Source organism: Dunckerocampus dactyliophorus, chromosome 10 (genome assembly GCF_027744805.1).
Source record: "Dunckerocampus dactyliophorus isolate RoL2022-P2 chromosome 10, RoL_Ddac_1.1, whole genome shotgun sequence".
Lineage (NCBI taxonomy): Eukaryota > Metazoa > Chordata > Actinopteri > Syngnathiformes > Syngnathidae > Dunckerocampus > Dunckerocampus dactyliophorus.
In genome coordinates this window covers 23,208,199-23,222,060 of record NC_072828.1, presented here as the reverse complement: position 1 = coordinate 23,222,060, position 13,862 = coordinate 23,208,199, and the positions used below count along the sequence as shown (strand labels likewise).

At 41.7% G+C, this 13,862-nt stretch overlaps 1 protein-coding gene across 8 annotated transcripts in view; it reads right to left on the bottom strand.

Annotated features, from left to right (window-relative positions):
• The window catches only part of hmcn1 (hemicentin 1), a 146,904-nt gene that overhangs the window by 19,758 nt on the left and 113,284 nt on the right, over positions 1-13,862 (bottom strand). For all 8 annotated transcript variants that reach the window (XR_008572707.1, XM_054789955.1, XM_054789958.1 and 5 more), the window contains 34 exons: positions 13,683-13,838; positions 12,997-13,278; positions 12,761-12,928; positions 11,256-11,369; positions 11,102-11,188; positions 10,833-11,024; positions 10,359-10,532; positions 9,246-9,359; positions 9,027-9,172; positions 8,777-8,927; positions 8,406-8,603; positions 8,214-8,327; positions 7,960-8,147; positions 6,377-6,473; positions 6,099-6,260; positions 5,908-6,021; positions 5,608-5,810; positions 5,439-5,520; positions 5,237-5,368; positions 4,963-5,112; positions 4,714-4,873; positions 4,516-4,640; positions 4,231-4,414; positions 3,829-3,926; positions 3,467-3,745; positions 3,190-3,386; positions 2,998-3,079; positions 2,765-2,901; positions 2,544-2,685; positions 2,314-2,458; positions 2,101-2,228; positions 1,793-1,949; positions 1,504-1,625; positions 1,252-1,416 (listed from right to left, as the gene is read on the bottom strand). Coding sequence is in view for 7 of the 8 variants with exons in the window: in XM_054789955.1 (XP_054645930.1) it covers positions 1,252-1,416; positions 1,504-1,625; positions 1,793-1,949; positions 2,101-2,228; positions 2,314-2,458; positions 2,544-2,685; positions 2,765-2,901; positions 2,998-3,079; positions 3,190-3,386; positions 3,467-3,745; positions 3,829-3,926; positions 4,231-4,414; positions 4,516-4,640; positions 4,714-4,873; positions 4,963-5,112; positions 5,237-5,368; positions 5,439-5,520; positions 5,608-5,810; positions 5,908-6,021; positions 6,099-6,260; positions 6,377-6,473; positions 7,960-8,147; positions 8,214-8,327; positions 8,406-8,603; positions 8,777-8,927; positions 9,027-9,172; positions 9,246-9,359; positions 10,359-10,532; positions 10,833-11,024; positions 11,102-11,188; positions 11,256-11,369; positions 12,761-12,928; positions 12,997-13,278; positions 13,683-13,838 (5,145 nt within the window). In the remaining variant the exon portion in view is untranslated. The remainder of the gene's footprint in view (positions 1-1,251; positions 1,417-1,503; positions 1,626-1,792; positions 1,950-2,100; positions 2,229-2,313; positions 2,459-2,543; positions 2,686-2,764; positions 2,902-2,997; positions 3,080-3,189; positions 3,387-3,466; positions 3,746-3,828; positions 3,927-4,230; positions 4,415-4,515; positions 4,641-4,713; positions 4,874-4,962; positions 5,113-5,236; positions 5,369-5,438; positions 5,521-5,607; positions 5,811-5,907; positions 6,022-6,098; positions 6,261-6,376; positions 6,474-7,959; positions 8,148-8,213; positions 8,328-8,405; positions 8,604-8,776; positions 8,928-9,026; positions 9,173-9,245; positions 9,360-10,358; positions 10,533-10,832; positions 11,025-11,101; positions 11,189-11,255; positions 11,370-12,760; positions 12,929-12,996; positions 13,279-13,682; positions 13,839-13,862) is intronic.

Genomic DNA, 13,862 nt, shown 5'->3' with positions numbered 1-13,862 from the left:
GTATGTTGCCGTCAAATCATATAAAAATGTCAAAATGTCATGTGATCAAGATTGTACCATTCCAAGTACATGGCGGGTGGCCACAGTCGCTGCTGAGCATATATTTTTACAAAGAACATCTTTGTTTTTGCTATAAATAGCCTATTTTGATACAAAACAGCCTAATTTGTGTTAAAGAATTGAAAATGACGTGTGTTTACCAGAAGACCTATACTTACCACACATGAATAACATCACCCGCTTCAGTGGCACAATCCAAAGGAGCTGAGGCGGGTACTAGCTTTGAACGCTGGGAAGACCGTGAACATCGACAGACTTATTGGCTCATAATGGCTACTGAAACATCATCCGTAGTGTGGAAGTTGTTGTTTTTCAAGCCACGTTGTTCCTATTTTATGTACATTTTTCTGATGTGTGCCAACAGCGACTCTGTTTCGGTTTTGTTCGTCTTGCTCTCTGTGTCATTAAATAAATGAAGGTAAGGTTGTTGCACACCTAACATGTTTATTTGTTTATCTGAGGGTTTCAGCCTTTTTCTATGAAGTGGAAAAGTTGCAAATGAGATCTGTTTATTTGTCAGGATCGCCATTAGCTAAAAAAAACCAAACCATTCAACTATTAGTCGACAACGAATCTAACGAATCAGATTCGACTATGGAAATCCTTAGTCAAAGACAACCCTAGCACCATACTTTAGAACCTGTAGTATGATGCCGTTCAGTTATACACCACTCTGCGCTATAACTTCCTTCATATATTTTTAAATGCATATGTCTCTGGCAGTAAACATTAAAAGTGGGCATTATAATTGATCTTTAGAGTACAGAGATGTACCTAATGTTGTGGTCATTGAGTTCACCTGTGTTTCATGGATAAAAGACATGCCTAATATGAAACAGTAAGTAGATTAAGAGCATTCTGTCATGGTACACAGCTGAATACAATAATTATTGACTAATATAGTGTATGCGGTTGACTTTTCCCGTCAGGGGTCGCCACAGTGAGCCAATCCCATGATTTGTTTGGCTTGATTTTTATGCCGGATGCCCTTCCTGACACAACCCTCGCATTTACACGGGCTTGGGATCAGCACTGGACATCTCCAATGGCTGGGTGTTGGGGCCCTGGATAGAAATTGAACCCGGACCATCTGCATGAAAGGCAGCAGCGTGTACCAGTACACCACTAGCACAATCACTGACTACGAAACCAGCAGAAAACTATGCAATTTTCAGTTGTTGTGACACTAACCGGAGTCCAGGATGCTGTATCCTTGTCCCTGTTTGGGCAGCTTGAAGCCATCTTTGCTCCAGTGGATTGTGGGCTCTGGGACGCCAGATGCACTACAGGCAATGATCACTGGGGACAAGCTAGTTACAACCAGCTCTGTGGGTTCATCAGCTATTGATGGCGGAACTAAAAAGACAGGCAGCAGTCGTTAAACAGTCAAATTAAAATATGCCAAATGTAATGTCTAATGTCTGCAAATGTAATGCCTCTCACCCTGGACAGTGAGGCTGATGGATCTAGAATCTTCTCCTGCCTCATTAGAGACAACACACTCATACAAAGCTGTGTCCTCCACTGTGGGTGCTATCACTACTAGCGAACCAGATGAAAGTAATCTGCAAATAATAAAAAGTCTTCGTCAGTACTGACACATTACATTACAGGGAATTAGTCGGGCTGTATGGTTATAAATTACAACGCAATCTTACTAAATGAAGTGAAAGTAGCCTGGGGTTGGGAGATTTTGGATAAATAAACAGAAAGGGAAAAAACCTGAATCAACCTGTACATATTCTGGTTTTGATCCGTATTGATGGCTTGACCATTTTTCATCCAGCTCACAGATGGCTTGGGTATGCCACTGGCCTCACAGCTGAGGGTGGTCTGAACATTGACTGTCACTGTCACATTGGTACGACCATCAATGATAGAGGGAGGCACTGCAAGATAAGAGCATACAAATAAATCGTTGTGTTATGGACACAGTTAAAATGCATTCATGGCGTCTTTGTAAGGGGTGCCAAATGTTTTCAATCTTGTTTTTTTGCAACAGACCAGACCACCCGATATCTTTGCATGTTTGTCACACACCATATACTTGAAGATCTACTCTCTTGCGCTGTGTCCCAGCTGGGTTTGTTGCCATACACAAGTAGCGGCCGGTGTCGGTCACCTGTGCAGAGTGGAAGTGTAACGAGCCATCCTCCATAAATGTGTACCTGCACACACATTTATACCAAAAAAATCATGCAAAAAATTAAGCAGAGCTTGCAACATTTTAAGGACAATAGTGTTTGACTATACCTGGGGTTATTTCCAGCCATGATGGTTCCATGTTTCCTCCATGTGACTCGAGGTGCTGGTACACCACTTACAATACACTCCAGTACAGCTGGCTTGTTGATATGCACTGACACTGTCTGAGGGCCGTCTTTAATTGTTGGGGCCACTGTAGGAACATGTCATATTTTATTAAATCATGTCTACTTTTTTGGATTTTTTCCTGTAAAAAACATCTAAAAAATACATTTTACCATTGACAGTCAGGTTAAACTGCCGTGTGGTCTTGCCGGCAATGTTCCTGGCTACGCAGATATACTGAGCCCTGTCACTGAGCTCAGCCATGTTGATCTGTAAGTAGCGGCCCTCTGAGAGAACACGCACACGTGCAGACACCTGCACAGCACGCATGTCATTATTGCACATAACTCAGGAGACGTCCAGCTAATTGAAGCATATTTGCCTAACTTTTGACCTGCAGTGGTTGACCATCTTTGAGCCAGCTCAGAGTTGGAGGCGGAACAGCGTCAGACTTGCACTCCAGAGTCACCTGTCTGTTCTGCAACACCGACAGGTCCTGAGGTGTACTCTCTCCCGCAATGTTCGGGGGAACTGATACAAAAAAAAACAAAGCAGATACAGCACACTGTCTAAAAGTGAGGGTGTAAAGCTATACATGTTCAAGATCATACTGTGTTTGTTACTCACCGTGCACCCGCACTAAAAACTCTTTGTCATCATCCCCTGCTGGGCTGTTGGCTAAGCAACTGTATCTGCCAGTGTCCTCCAACTGTATTAACATGGAAAATATGTTATTTATAGTGTGCATAATATATTCAGTGACTAGGTAGGATTGACCTATGAATACTACTATGAAAAAAAAATAATGGCCATTGCGACCTGTGCTGAGGCCACGCGGAGAATTTTGCCTCCTTGAAGGAGTCGCAGGCTATCTGTATGTGGGAGAGGACGCCCATCCTTCAGCCATGTCAAGGAGGGTGGAGGGATACCTGAGGCCTCACACTGAAGCTCTAGTACGTTATTAACAACCACAGGAACTTCGGCTGGTACACCAGAGTCCTTAATTTGTGGAGGGTCTGAAAATAAAAGTGAAGACAACATCACCATCACAAATATAACGACAAGAGGAAAATGTCTCTCTACGACTTCCACTTACCAAGCACTTTTAAATTAAAATGACGGCTTGCTTGACCTGCAGTGTTGCGAGCCATGCAGCTGTAGTGTCCTGCGTCACTGACTTGAGCGTGGAGGATCTGCACAGTACTATTATTGTTGAGTAATCTCAGGTTGGTGTCAAAAGACATAGGCACCCCTTCTTTGAGCCAGGCAACAGACGGGGTTGGGGTGCCATCAGCCAAACACAGCAGAGAAACCAAGTTTCCTCTAACTACAGTCACATCCTCTGTGCTCCCCACTCCATCCAGCACCGGGGGGACTGAGGTGAACAGTAATAGACTAGGTGAGTTTTTAAAAAAATATACCAGAAGACTCTAAAATATTATTACATGTTAGACTCACCATGCACCTGCAGGTTGTAATATCTGTTGTCAACTCCTGCTCTGTTGGACGCAACACATGTGTAGGTTCCACCATCTGAGACTTGGGTACGGGCAATCCTGGTTTAGATATTATGCCCAGTATGTAAATATGTTGTACCCTTTGAATTTGAATAATGGTTTAACTTGTAACACGCTTATTAAAAGACACTGTAGCATGTTTGTGCTATTCTTTTGTAAAGTAAGTAAGAACACGTTGCACTGAGTAAAAATGTGTGTCAAAACAGTCTTAGTGCTTTTCATTTTATTTTCTTACAGAGTTGTAGTTTGGGTGAAAGTGGGAAAAAACTATTCAAAAGATGGTAGCACTTGAAGGGGACGAGCAGAGATGTCATTGCTAATGCAGCTCTGTCCACTGACCTACCGGAGCACCTGGCCAGCAGAGATGAGGCGTGCGTGGGTGGACACTGGAAGTGGAAGGCCATTTTTCAGCCAATTAAGCTGTGGCGGAGGAGAACCGGCAGCAACACATTCAATGTTGACTGAGCTGTCTAGGACTGCTGTCAACTCCTCAACGTTTTGACTGTTGCCTTCAATCGCAGGGGGAACTGTGGAAGCAAACAGAGTTAAGGCAACAACAAAGTAAAAAAGGTTTGAGAAAGGTGTTGATACCATGCAAATCATTTCAGTACATCTGTATTTGACCAACCATATATATTCAAATTGAATATCCTGTCTTCTTCTCCTGCACTGTTGGAGGCAACACAAGTGTACTTGCCACTGTCAGTGGTGTGAGAAGCAGTCAAAGTGAGAATGCTGCCATCTGGGCTGATCCTAAAATCCAAGCAATCGTCATCATCCTAGCATATCTACTGTATCAATATTTTTGTGGCATATAGTGCTGCACCTGAACCCATTACTCCCTGCTTTGCTGATGATCTCCCCATCCTTTAACCACTGGATGGTTGGCGTTGGGGATCCCTGGACTTGACAAACCAACTCTATGCTTTCATTAAGCAGGACTCCAATCTCACTGTGCAGTTCTGATCCTGAGATACTGGGAGGGACTTAAGAGTGTATTTGTGGTTTTAGCTTCAAGTTGATGCATTAGCTTGGCAATGTGCTCTTGACATAAAACTTGAAAGTCTCCAGGTACCTTGTATGGTGAGGTAGTAGTTTTTCTGAGCTTTGCCTTCCACATTGGAGGCCAAGCACGTATAAACGCCACTGTCTGACATCTGAGTACGAGCAATCTGGAGCTTGCTTCCTCCAGAGAAGATGTGCATCTCCAAAGAACCTGAGCTCTCTAAACAAGGTACACACATATAATTTCTATTCAATAATTTGAACGTGACAAAGCCAAACTATGACAAGTTTTTTAAACGTTCCACATTCGGGAATCATGCATATCATTTTAAAAACAACTTTACCTAATGGTTGTCCATTCTTTAGCCAAGTGAGAATAGGAGGGGGGATCCCAGTTGCATCGCAGGCAAAGGTGACTGGGTTACTAATGGTTTCCACAACGTTTTCCTCAGCTGGGCCATCAATAACAGGAGGAACTACAAGTGATGTTGAAATAAAAGTCTTAACTTTCGCACATGAAAGAAATGATCATCTTAAGTTGCATACCATAAATATTCAGGTGGAAGTTCTTGTCCACCTGACCAGCAATGTTGGTAGCCTTGCAAACATATTGTCCAGTATCAGATACCTGAGAATCAAACGACAATATTAAGACTTTGAATCCATACAATAAAGTGATTATAGTGTATGTTGTTTTGCACTTTTTGAGTTTCACCTCCAAGTCTCTGATCTGAAGCATGTGACCCCCTGCCAGCATGTGCAGGTTGTCTGATTCCGTCACCATCCTTCCATTCTTGTACCAGCTGATAGTAGGAGGAGGTACTGCATTGGACTCACAGTCCAGAGTTATGGATTTACCAGCAAGTACATTCCAAACCACGGGAGAGTCCCCATTATTGTCCCGGATACTTGGAGGAACTGAGAGGCCAAAAAGAATGGAACATTTTTACTCTCATTTTTTTGGTCACAATCAGCCTTCTTTCTTGCACTTTGTACACTACTGTACAATACTGACCAAAAACTGTAAGGTAGATGCTCTTGTAAGCCTCTCCTGCTGCATTCATGGCAACACAGCTGTACTTTCCTCCATCGGCTACTTTAGCTTTCATGATCTGTAAAGTACGACCACCTGCAGGCACAAATGAAGTTGCTAAATATCAAGAATGGCTGCAGCCCCTCGTCCCTGACATAATGAAGTTACAGTACCTGGCATAATGAGTGCATTGGTGTTGCCCTGAATAGGACCCCTGTCATTTAACCAGCTCAAGGTTGGAGGGGGGAAGCCAGTGGCCTCACACGACAGGGATGCAAAGTTGTTGACCACCACTGTCACATTCTCAGGATTTAGGCCTAAAATAGTAGGAGGAACTGGAAAAAGAAAGGCACAGACATAGAGTTGGAGTTTGAAAAAAAACACACAACTATATTACACTACTGCACTGTGTATACAATTTCAGCTAGATGTGAAGTTTTAACAGACTTACCGTGAACATTGAGATTGAAAGATTTTTCAACACTTCCAGCTGCATTGTCAGCCACACACACATAGCGTCCTGTGTCGGTCACTCGAGCATTTAACACCTGATTGTGCACAAACAGACACAGAAAGCATGAAATTATTTCTAAACATGAATTAGATACTAGTGCCTCCCTACATTGCGGTTCAAACATCACACCCTCACGCTATCGTGTTTTTCCCCAAGTAATTAATTAATACTGTAAACGATCGCTGTTTCATGGTTGAATACGGCCTATTAGTAGTAAAAAAAAAAAATTCATACTTAAGCTACTTATTCCTGGCCAATATTACGCATTTTCAAGCATAAAAATGGCTAAATGAAGAAAATACAAGGCAGAAGAAGCCTTGTGAATGAATGAAGAAGTGAATGTAGTATTCTACATTGGCCATAGGGTGTTGCAGTTCGGTGAGACAAGCACCAGATGTGATCGCCAGAAAATATATTTATTGTAGGTTTAAATGATCTCACAACAGGCACAATAATAATGCAAACATAACAATCATAATAACAACACGGGATACTGTTGGGGCCATAACCCACGACAAGCTAAAACTCAACTCTGAACCTCAGGCGTCACTTCCTGTCTGCCCACCACTAAGGTCTGCTAGGGAACACATTTACTGTGTCACATACACACGAGCAGGAGGTTTATTTACGTATTAAATGGCTTATTAGTCTTATTTGTACTGTATTAAAATAGGGGTAATACAAGTGTGGTAATACAGCCATTACAATACATTGATGAGACAATAGCCACTGCAGGAAATACGCTGTCCAGAAAAAACAAGGAACTGCTCATATATGAGTCGATGTTATCTTATCTATGTCTAATATGTCTTATTTTCTCTGATTATATCTAATATATTGCGTAATACAAATGTAAAGGTGAATATATGGGTGTTATTTCACGTCAGCAGGGGTCTAATAATGTTAAAAATGTATTTAGAAGATCAGAAACAGGGTTTCTATGGCATAAGTACAAAATATTCCATTTATTACTATTGAATCTTACTTACACGGAAATTCACTTATCAGGAACCAATTAACAGCAATAAACAAGAGACAACTGTATTGCACAAACAAAACAGGCTTTGCCACACCAAAACAACATGGGGCCGTCAGGACTCATGTCACGTTCACAGACATTCAAAAATCACAAAACTCTTTAACGGTACACATACCTGCCAAGTCTCCAGAGTAGCTTTGAGCGTGGTAATGGATCTGCTCCTATGAAAGCTACAATAATAACTAAGCATCCTAGTGGTCTTATTATTGAGATGGAAATGTTGCTAGTGGTTCCTTTTATTTATTTTTATTACCTTTTATTTTTTTATGATATTTTATTATTAATGTTTCATTTAATTTGTGTATTTGGCATTTTATTACTGTATTGTATATCCATCATGTGTACAGTGTGAGTGACTTAGGAGTTAATTTAGCTATAATTTAAGCTTCCGCCAAAACTGCACTTCCATCACAGTCTATGAACGGAACTCGTACGTAACCCGAAGCATTCAGACAGACATGCTGACAAAAACTGTTGCTACCTGAAGTGCTCTGCCATTGGACAGAATCCTATGAGGTCCTTCGGGGCTGAGTGGCTCGCTGTCCTTAAACCAGGTGATCTTGGGAGTGGGATTTCCATCCACGTGGCATTCCAGTAATGTTGTTTTATTTGCCAAGACTGTCACCTCATCAGGCAAATCGCTGTGCGCTCCTCGTATAGTTGGGGGCACTGATGCAAGATATTGAGAAACTGGGGTTCTCCAAAACTCAATTAGTCCAAATTCTACATACTTACATAATACTCTGACATCATACTGAATGGAGTCTTCTCCTGCTTCATTGACAGCCACACATGCGTATCTGCCCGCGTCCTCTGCCTGAGCCCTGGGGACTTGTAACACTCTTCCTCCTGAGAATAAGCACTGTTATGTTAGAGTGCATCCATTCTCTTCCTGTCTACATTAGCTACTTCCTACGTCTGTCTCACCTGGCAGAATCAGAATGTTGTCATTGGACACCAATGGCTGCCCATCTTTAAACCAGGTAAGTGTTGGAGGGGGTACGGCATTGGTCTCACAATACAAAGAGATTGGATTATTGAGTACCACATCACGAGCATCTACTCCAAAGCCAAGGGGCGATGTTATGTCACCAGCTCCTCCAGGTCTGTTGAAATTAGGAGGAACTGAGGAAAGAAAGAGACATTCATTTCATTGGTGGAAACCATTTTACTGTTACCGTCGTCTCATTTGTTTTTATATATTTTATATTTTGGGATTTCACAAATAGCCCAACAATGCACATACATACAATTCATAATTTGTCTCAGGCACATTATCATCAAACCACCCGGTTCACCTTGTATATTTACATCAAAGTCCTTCTCGTCTTCTCCAGCGACATTAGTGGCAATGCAGGTGTAGCGGCCGGTGTCAGACACCTGAGCGTGTTTGATCTGAACAATACGACCATTCGCTGTGATGGACACATGCTCATCTGCCTGCAGAATCTATAGAGAAGAAGCATCAAACAGAGAAAAGGGAAGGAAAGTGTTTAAGTTACTCACACATAAACGCATTCTAATGCAAAGCTGACAGGGACTTGGTACCTGTGCGTCCTTGTACCACTGCAGTGCTGGGGTAGGAAAGGCCTGAGCCGCACACTCCAGGGTAAGTGTGCTGTTGACCTTGATCTTGACATCTTTAGGGGCCAACCCTTCTCCTGGGATATCATTTTTATTGATCTGTGGAGGAACTAGGAGCCATAAAAAGAAGTTAGAAATTACAATGAGGAGAATGATGTATGATGTGCACAAGCCTGAACTCACCATAGACTTTGACCTCATAGTGCTTCAGTGTCTCTCCAGCCTCATTAGTGGCAACACAGGTGTATCTCCCAGCATCCTCTTTTTTTGCACTGAGAATCTGCAGGGTGCGTCCACCTGGGAAAGGATGCAATACTATTTGTAGCACTATTATAATAATATATTAATACTATAATGTATATATATTATCATTATATATTATATTATCAATAATAATAAAATTAGGGCTCTCAAAAATACTGTTACGTCATTTAATTAATTACGTTAAAATATTTAGTGCCATTAATGCATTCGCATCATGTAGCATCTCTACAGAGTCACACAGTGTCTGACGCTCTTTTATAACTTTAGTCTGACCTGAACACATCAACAGCCGTTCAATTCCAACAACGTATATGTTTCTGCAACTCACAAACATGTCTCGCCCTGGGAACAACACTTCCACATTCATGGACACTCCGGACTCCGAAAATCACAATAACATCTTTATCATTGTTGTACTGTATATGTGGTCTATATAAACAGAAAGACCAAAAAAAACAATAGGTGGATATTCTAATCAGCATTTAAGTGTGCTCAGAAACCCCAGAAAATACACTGAAAATGTGTCAACTTAAATAACGCAGTGTCTTTGAAAGGCAACCCCTCCATGCTCATAAAAACACATTTAAAGTGTGATTGAAACGTCCGGCTACTAAATTTATTTTCAGACATGTGTGGCGTCTTTTAGCTTGATTTAAATTCAGTTCATTTGGAGCTGTTAACACATACAAACATACAGTATTTAATTGTCTTTCTTTTAATAAAATACAGTCAAAATGGGCACGTGATTAATCATGATTAATTAATTTGAAAACTGTGATATATATATGTGATATATATATATATATATATATACATATTTTAATTTTTAATCATATGACAGCCCTAATTATAATATTATTTACAATATTCAGATATATTTTTTAGTAACTTAACATCACCAAAACATCATGAGTTGACAGTAATAACTGTTCTTTTATAGAAAAAGGGCCTGTCAAATGTAAAACACCTCTTAAAATAATTCAGTAAGCCATTTATTGGGGTGTTAAGACTCGAATGAATGTAAAAACAAACCTGGAAGAACTCGGACGCTACGGCTGGACTCAAAAGCAGTGCCGTCTTTGAGCCAGGTGATCAGAGCAGGAGGGTAAGACTGAACTTCACATGCCAGTGAGGTGGGGCTGCTGAGCGTCACTGTCACCTCCTCTGCTGAACCATCCGGTCCTGACCCAGAAATGGTGGGGGAAACTGACAAAAATAGAAGACATTAAGCATGTAGAACAGAGGTGTCAAACTCGTGCCATGGAGGGCCGAGACACTGCAGGTTTTCTTTCCAGCCAGTCACTAAAGAAGGTGATTTTAATGATCAACACCTTCAGTTTGAGGGAAGGAGCTCATCAATTAAATCACCTGCTGAAGAAACTGGTTGGAGAGAAAACCTGCAGCGTCTCGGCCCTCCAGGGCACGAGTTTGACACATGTGATGTAGAACATGGACAAATTTGGATTCAGTCAATGAATGATCCTCGGTGGATTGCTGTGTATGTACCCAGGACATTGAGGTTGAAATGGCGACTGCGATCCCCTGCGCTGTTTGATGCCAGGCAGCTGTACCTGCCAGTGTCAGCCACTTGGGCACCAGAAATTTGGAGGTAACGACCATGAGACAAGACATGGTGGCGCCTGTCAGGTAGTAGTTGTTGCCCATCTTTTAGCCATTTAACCTCAGGAACTGGGTTACCTAACAATATAAGTAGACTTTACATTAGTAGCGCATTATGGCAATATAGGTGTTGGGATGATTATATTGTCTTTTACCTGAGACCTCACAGGTCAGGGTGATGTTGTGTCGCTCCTTCACCTTTGTGTCAGTAACACCTTCTTCATCCACAATGCTTGGTGGAACTATTGTGTTCAAGCAAAAATGTGTTAAACTGTTTCTCCACATAAATTAAAAATATTATCCATTTACCAAGGATGTCAAGGTCAAAGTCCTTCTTTTCTTCACCAGCGCTGTTTGACACAATGCAGGTGTACCTCCCAGCATCCTCTACTGCAGCATGCATTAGACGCAGGCTACGCCCACCTAGAGATTACACATATTCAACTTCATTATCAATTTGTCCACCAAGCCATTTTGGAATTTTCTCAAAGAAAGAAAAGAAAACATATTTTTTTCACTTTCATTCAAGGCTAGCATCTATCATCTCGAAATGCACCTGTTATCTAGGTTGTCTGCTGTCAAAATACTTAAAGCCTTAAAACACATTCAAGGTGCGTCTCAACAGTGACTCTAAAGATTCTTTTGACAGCACAGCCAAGTCATGCAATTTTTAAAAATAAAATGATCAAATATTATATATGAAATATATACAGTGTTCCCCCGTTTAACGCGGGGGTTAGGTTCCAAAAAATACTAGTGTTAAGTGAAATCCGTGTAGTAGAAGTTGATTTTATTATATTTATTATATGTATTTATTATATACATTTATTATATATGGTTTTTTCATTTACAGTGCATGTTTTTTCGTTTACAGGACATGTTTTTTTGTTTATTATATGTTTTTTTTGTTTAGAGTATAGGGTTTTTCGTTTACAGGGTATGTTTTTTTCGTTTATTATATATGTTTTAAGGCTGTAAAGCCCCTCACCACACACTTTATACACTTTTCTCAGACAGGAGAAAATATATATGTTGCTCATATAGAGGGCCTTGATAGCGGGGATCACGCCTTGGTCCATGGGATGAATCAGCAATGTAGTGTTTCCAAAATAAGCCTGTCTCATTCATAATAAAAACTTGTTCAGGCTTGTATCTCCCTTCCTTGATGATGGCTTTAAATTTGTTCATGTGTGCCTCTGCCCTGGCATCATCCGCAGAAGCGGCCTCTCTGTGGTCTTGTTGCGGACAGTTAAAGGCTTTTGTCGGTACAGAGCTTTTCATCGACATTGTGAGTTAAGCTTGCAAGCATACAGCACTATAGAACCACACTGCTAGCGATCGAAGGATTATGTGAATTAGGCAAGCTGAACGCATTCTGTACTGTACAGGACACATGGTATGGAGGAGATTGATTGATGGTCTACAGTCCCTTAGCCAATTGGGACGCAGAAGACAATGCGGGTTCTCCCTTAGCAAATCAGGACTCAGCCTTCATACGCTGTAAAAAAAACAACAAAGAAGCATGCCACATTGTAAAAAAATTGGACACAAAAAAATCTGTGTAATAGCGAGGCAGCGTAAAGTGAACTGCATTATAGCGAGGGAACACTCTAAACAGTTCCTGTTGAATGTATTGAACACCATGTAATTTAATATGTAATATACCATATTTGTACAGCTTGTACTTAATAAAGCAAAGTAATCATTTTACTATGCAGGGAAACATGTTTCCTTACTGTGCTTGTGAGAATAACTACTTGGAGCTTTGAATCTGCCTGTATCAACATCAGCAAATTGTCATCAAAGATTACTACCTGAGAGTACACGAACAGAACTGGTTCCTTTTATTGGCCGGCCATCCTTCAGCCAGATGATGGTTGGGAGAGGAATGCCTGAAGCCTCACAGCTAAGAGCAAGTGGATTCTTTACAACAACACTGACGTTTTCTGGAAATTGAACCTGACCAATAATAGTTGGTGGAACTGGGAAACAGAGAGAAAGTAAGTAAATAAGTAAAGCATTCGCTTTAAATATTGGTGATGATTCATACCATGCACGCTGATATCATGCTTGCTGTCTGCCTGCCCTGCCACATTAACAGCAATACAGGTGTAGCGTCCCGTGTCTGACACTTTAGCATCTTTAATCTGCAGCAGCCTCCCTTCATTAAGAACCTTGGCACCATGCTGGCCTGTGATGGGCCGTCCGTCTTTCAGCCAAGTGACTGCTGGTCGTGGCACACCGTCTGCGGCACACTGCAGCGTCACGTCCCCTCCTTTTGTCACTATCACGTCGTCCGTGTCTCCCTCGCTGCGTCTGATGGAAGGCCGCACTGAAAGTGAGAAGAAGAAGTGAATTGGTACACGTGGCGGTTTTAAGAATGGGGCCACCTCCATCTCCTCTAAAGCAGCAAGTGGTGGTACACGGCTCCGCTGCTCAGGAGGGCCCTGCCAGCTAGCAGTCTGAGATGATGCCAATGATGATGATGCAGATGATCCAATGCCTTGCCCACACTACTTGCCTGTTGTAATTTGCCTAAATTCATGTACGTACTGTAACGCCTTTCGACATGTGTTGACCTCGCTGCAACTTCTGAGGCTACTTGAGCAGCAAAAAAAATGTCTTTGATAAGAATTTTGTGAATGTGTGGGGCTGCGAATGGTCAAACGGAAATAGACGGTTATGCACTGTATTTAAGTTGTAGCTTTTTATAAGCAATAATAAATGTGTACTAACCATAAACCTGCAGGCTGTACTCCTTAGAGGTGCTGCCGGCTGCACTGGAGGCCGTACAGACATAAGAAGCCGTATCTGTCCGCTCAGCACTGGAGACTTGGAGCTGTCGACCTCCTGACAAAATCCTCAGTCGCTGGCTGGATTGGAGTGCCGCACCTGCAATGCAAGCAGGTAATTAAT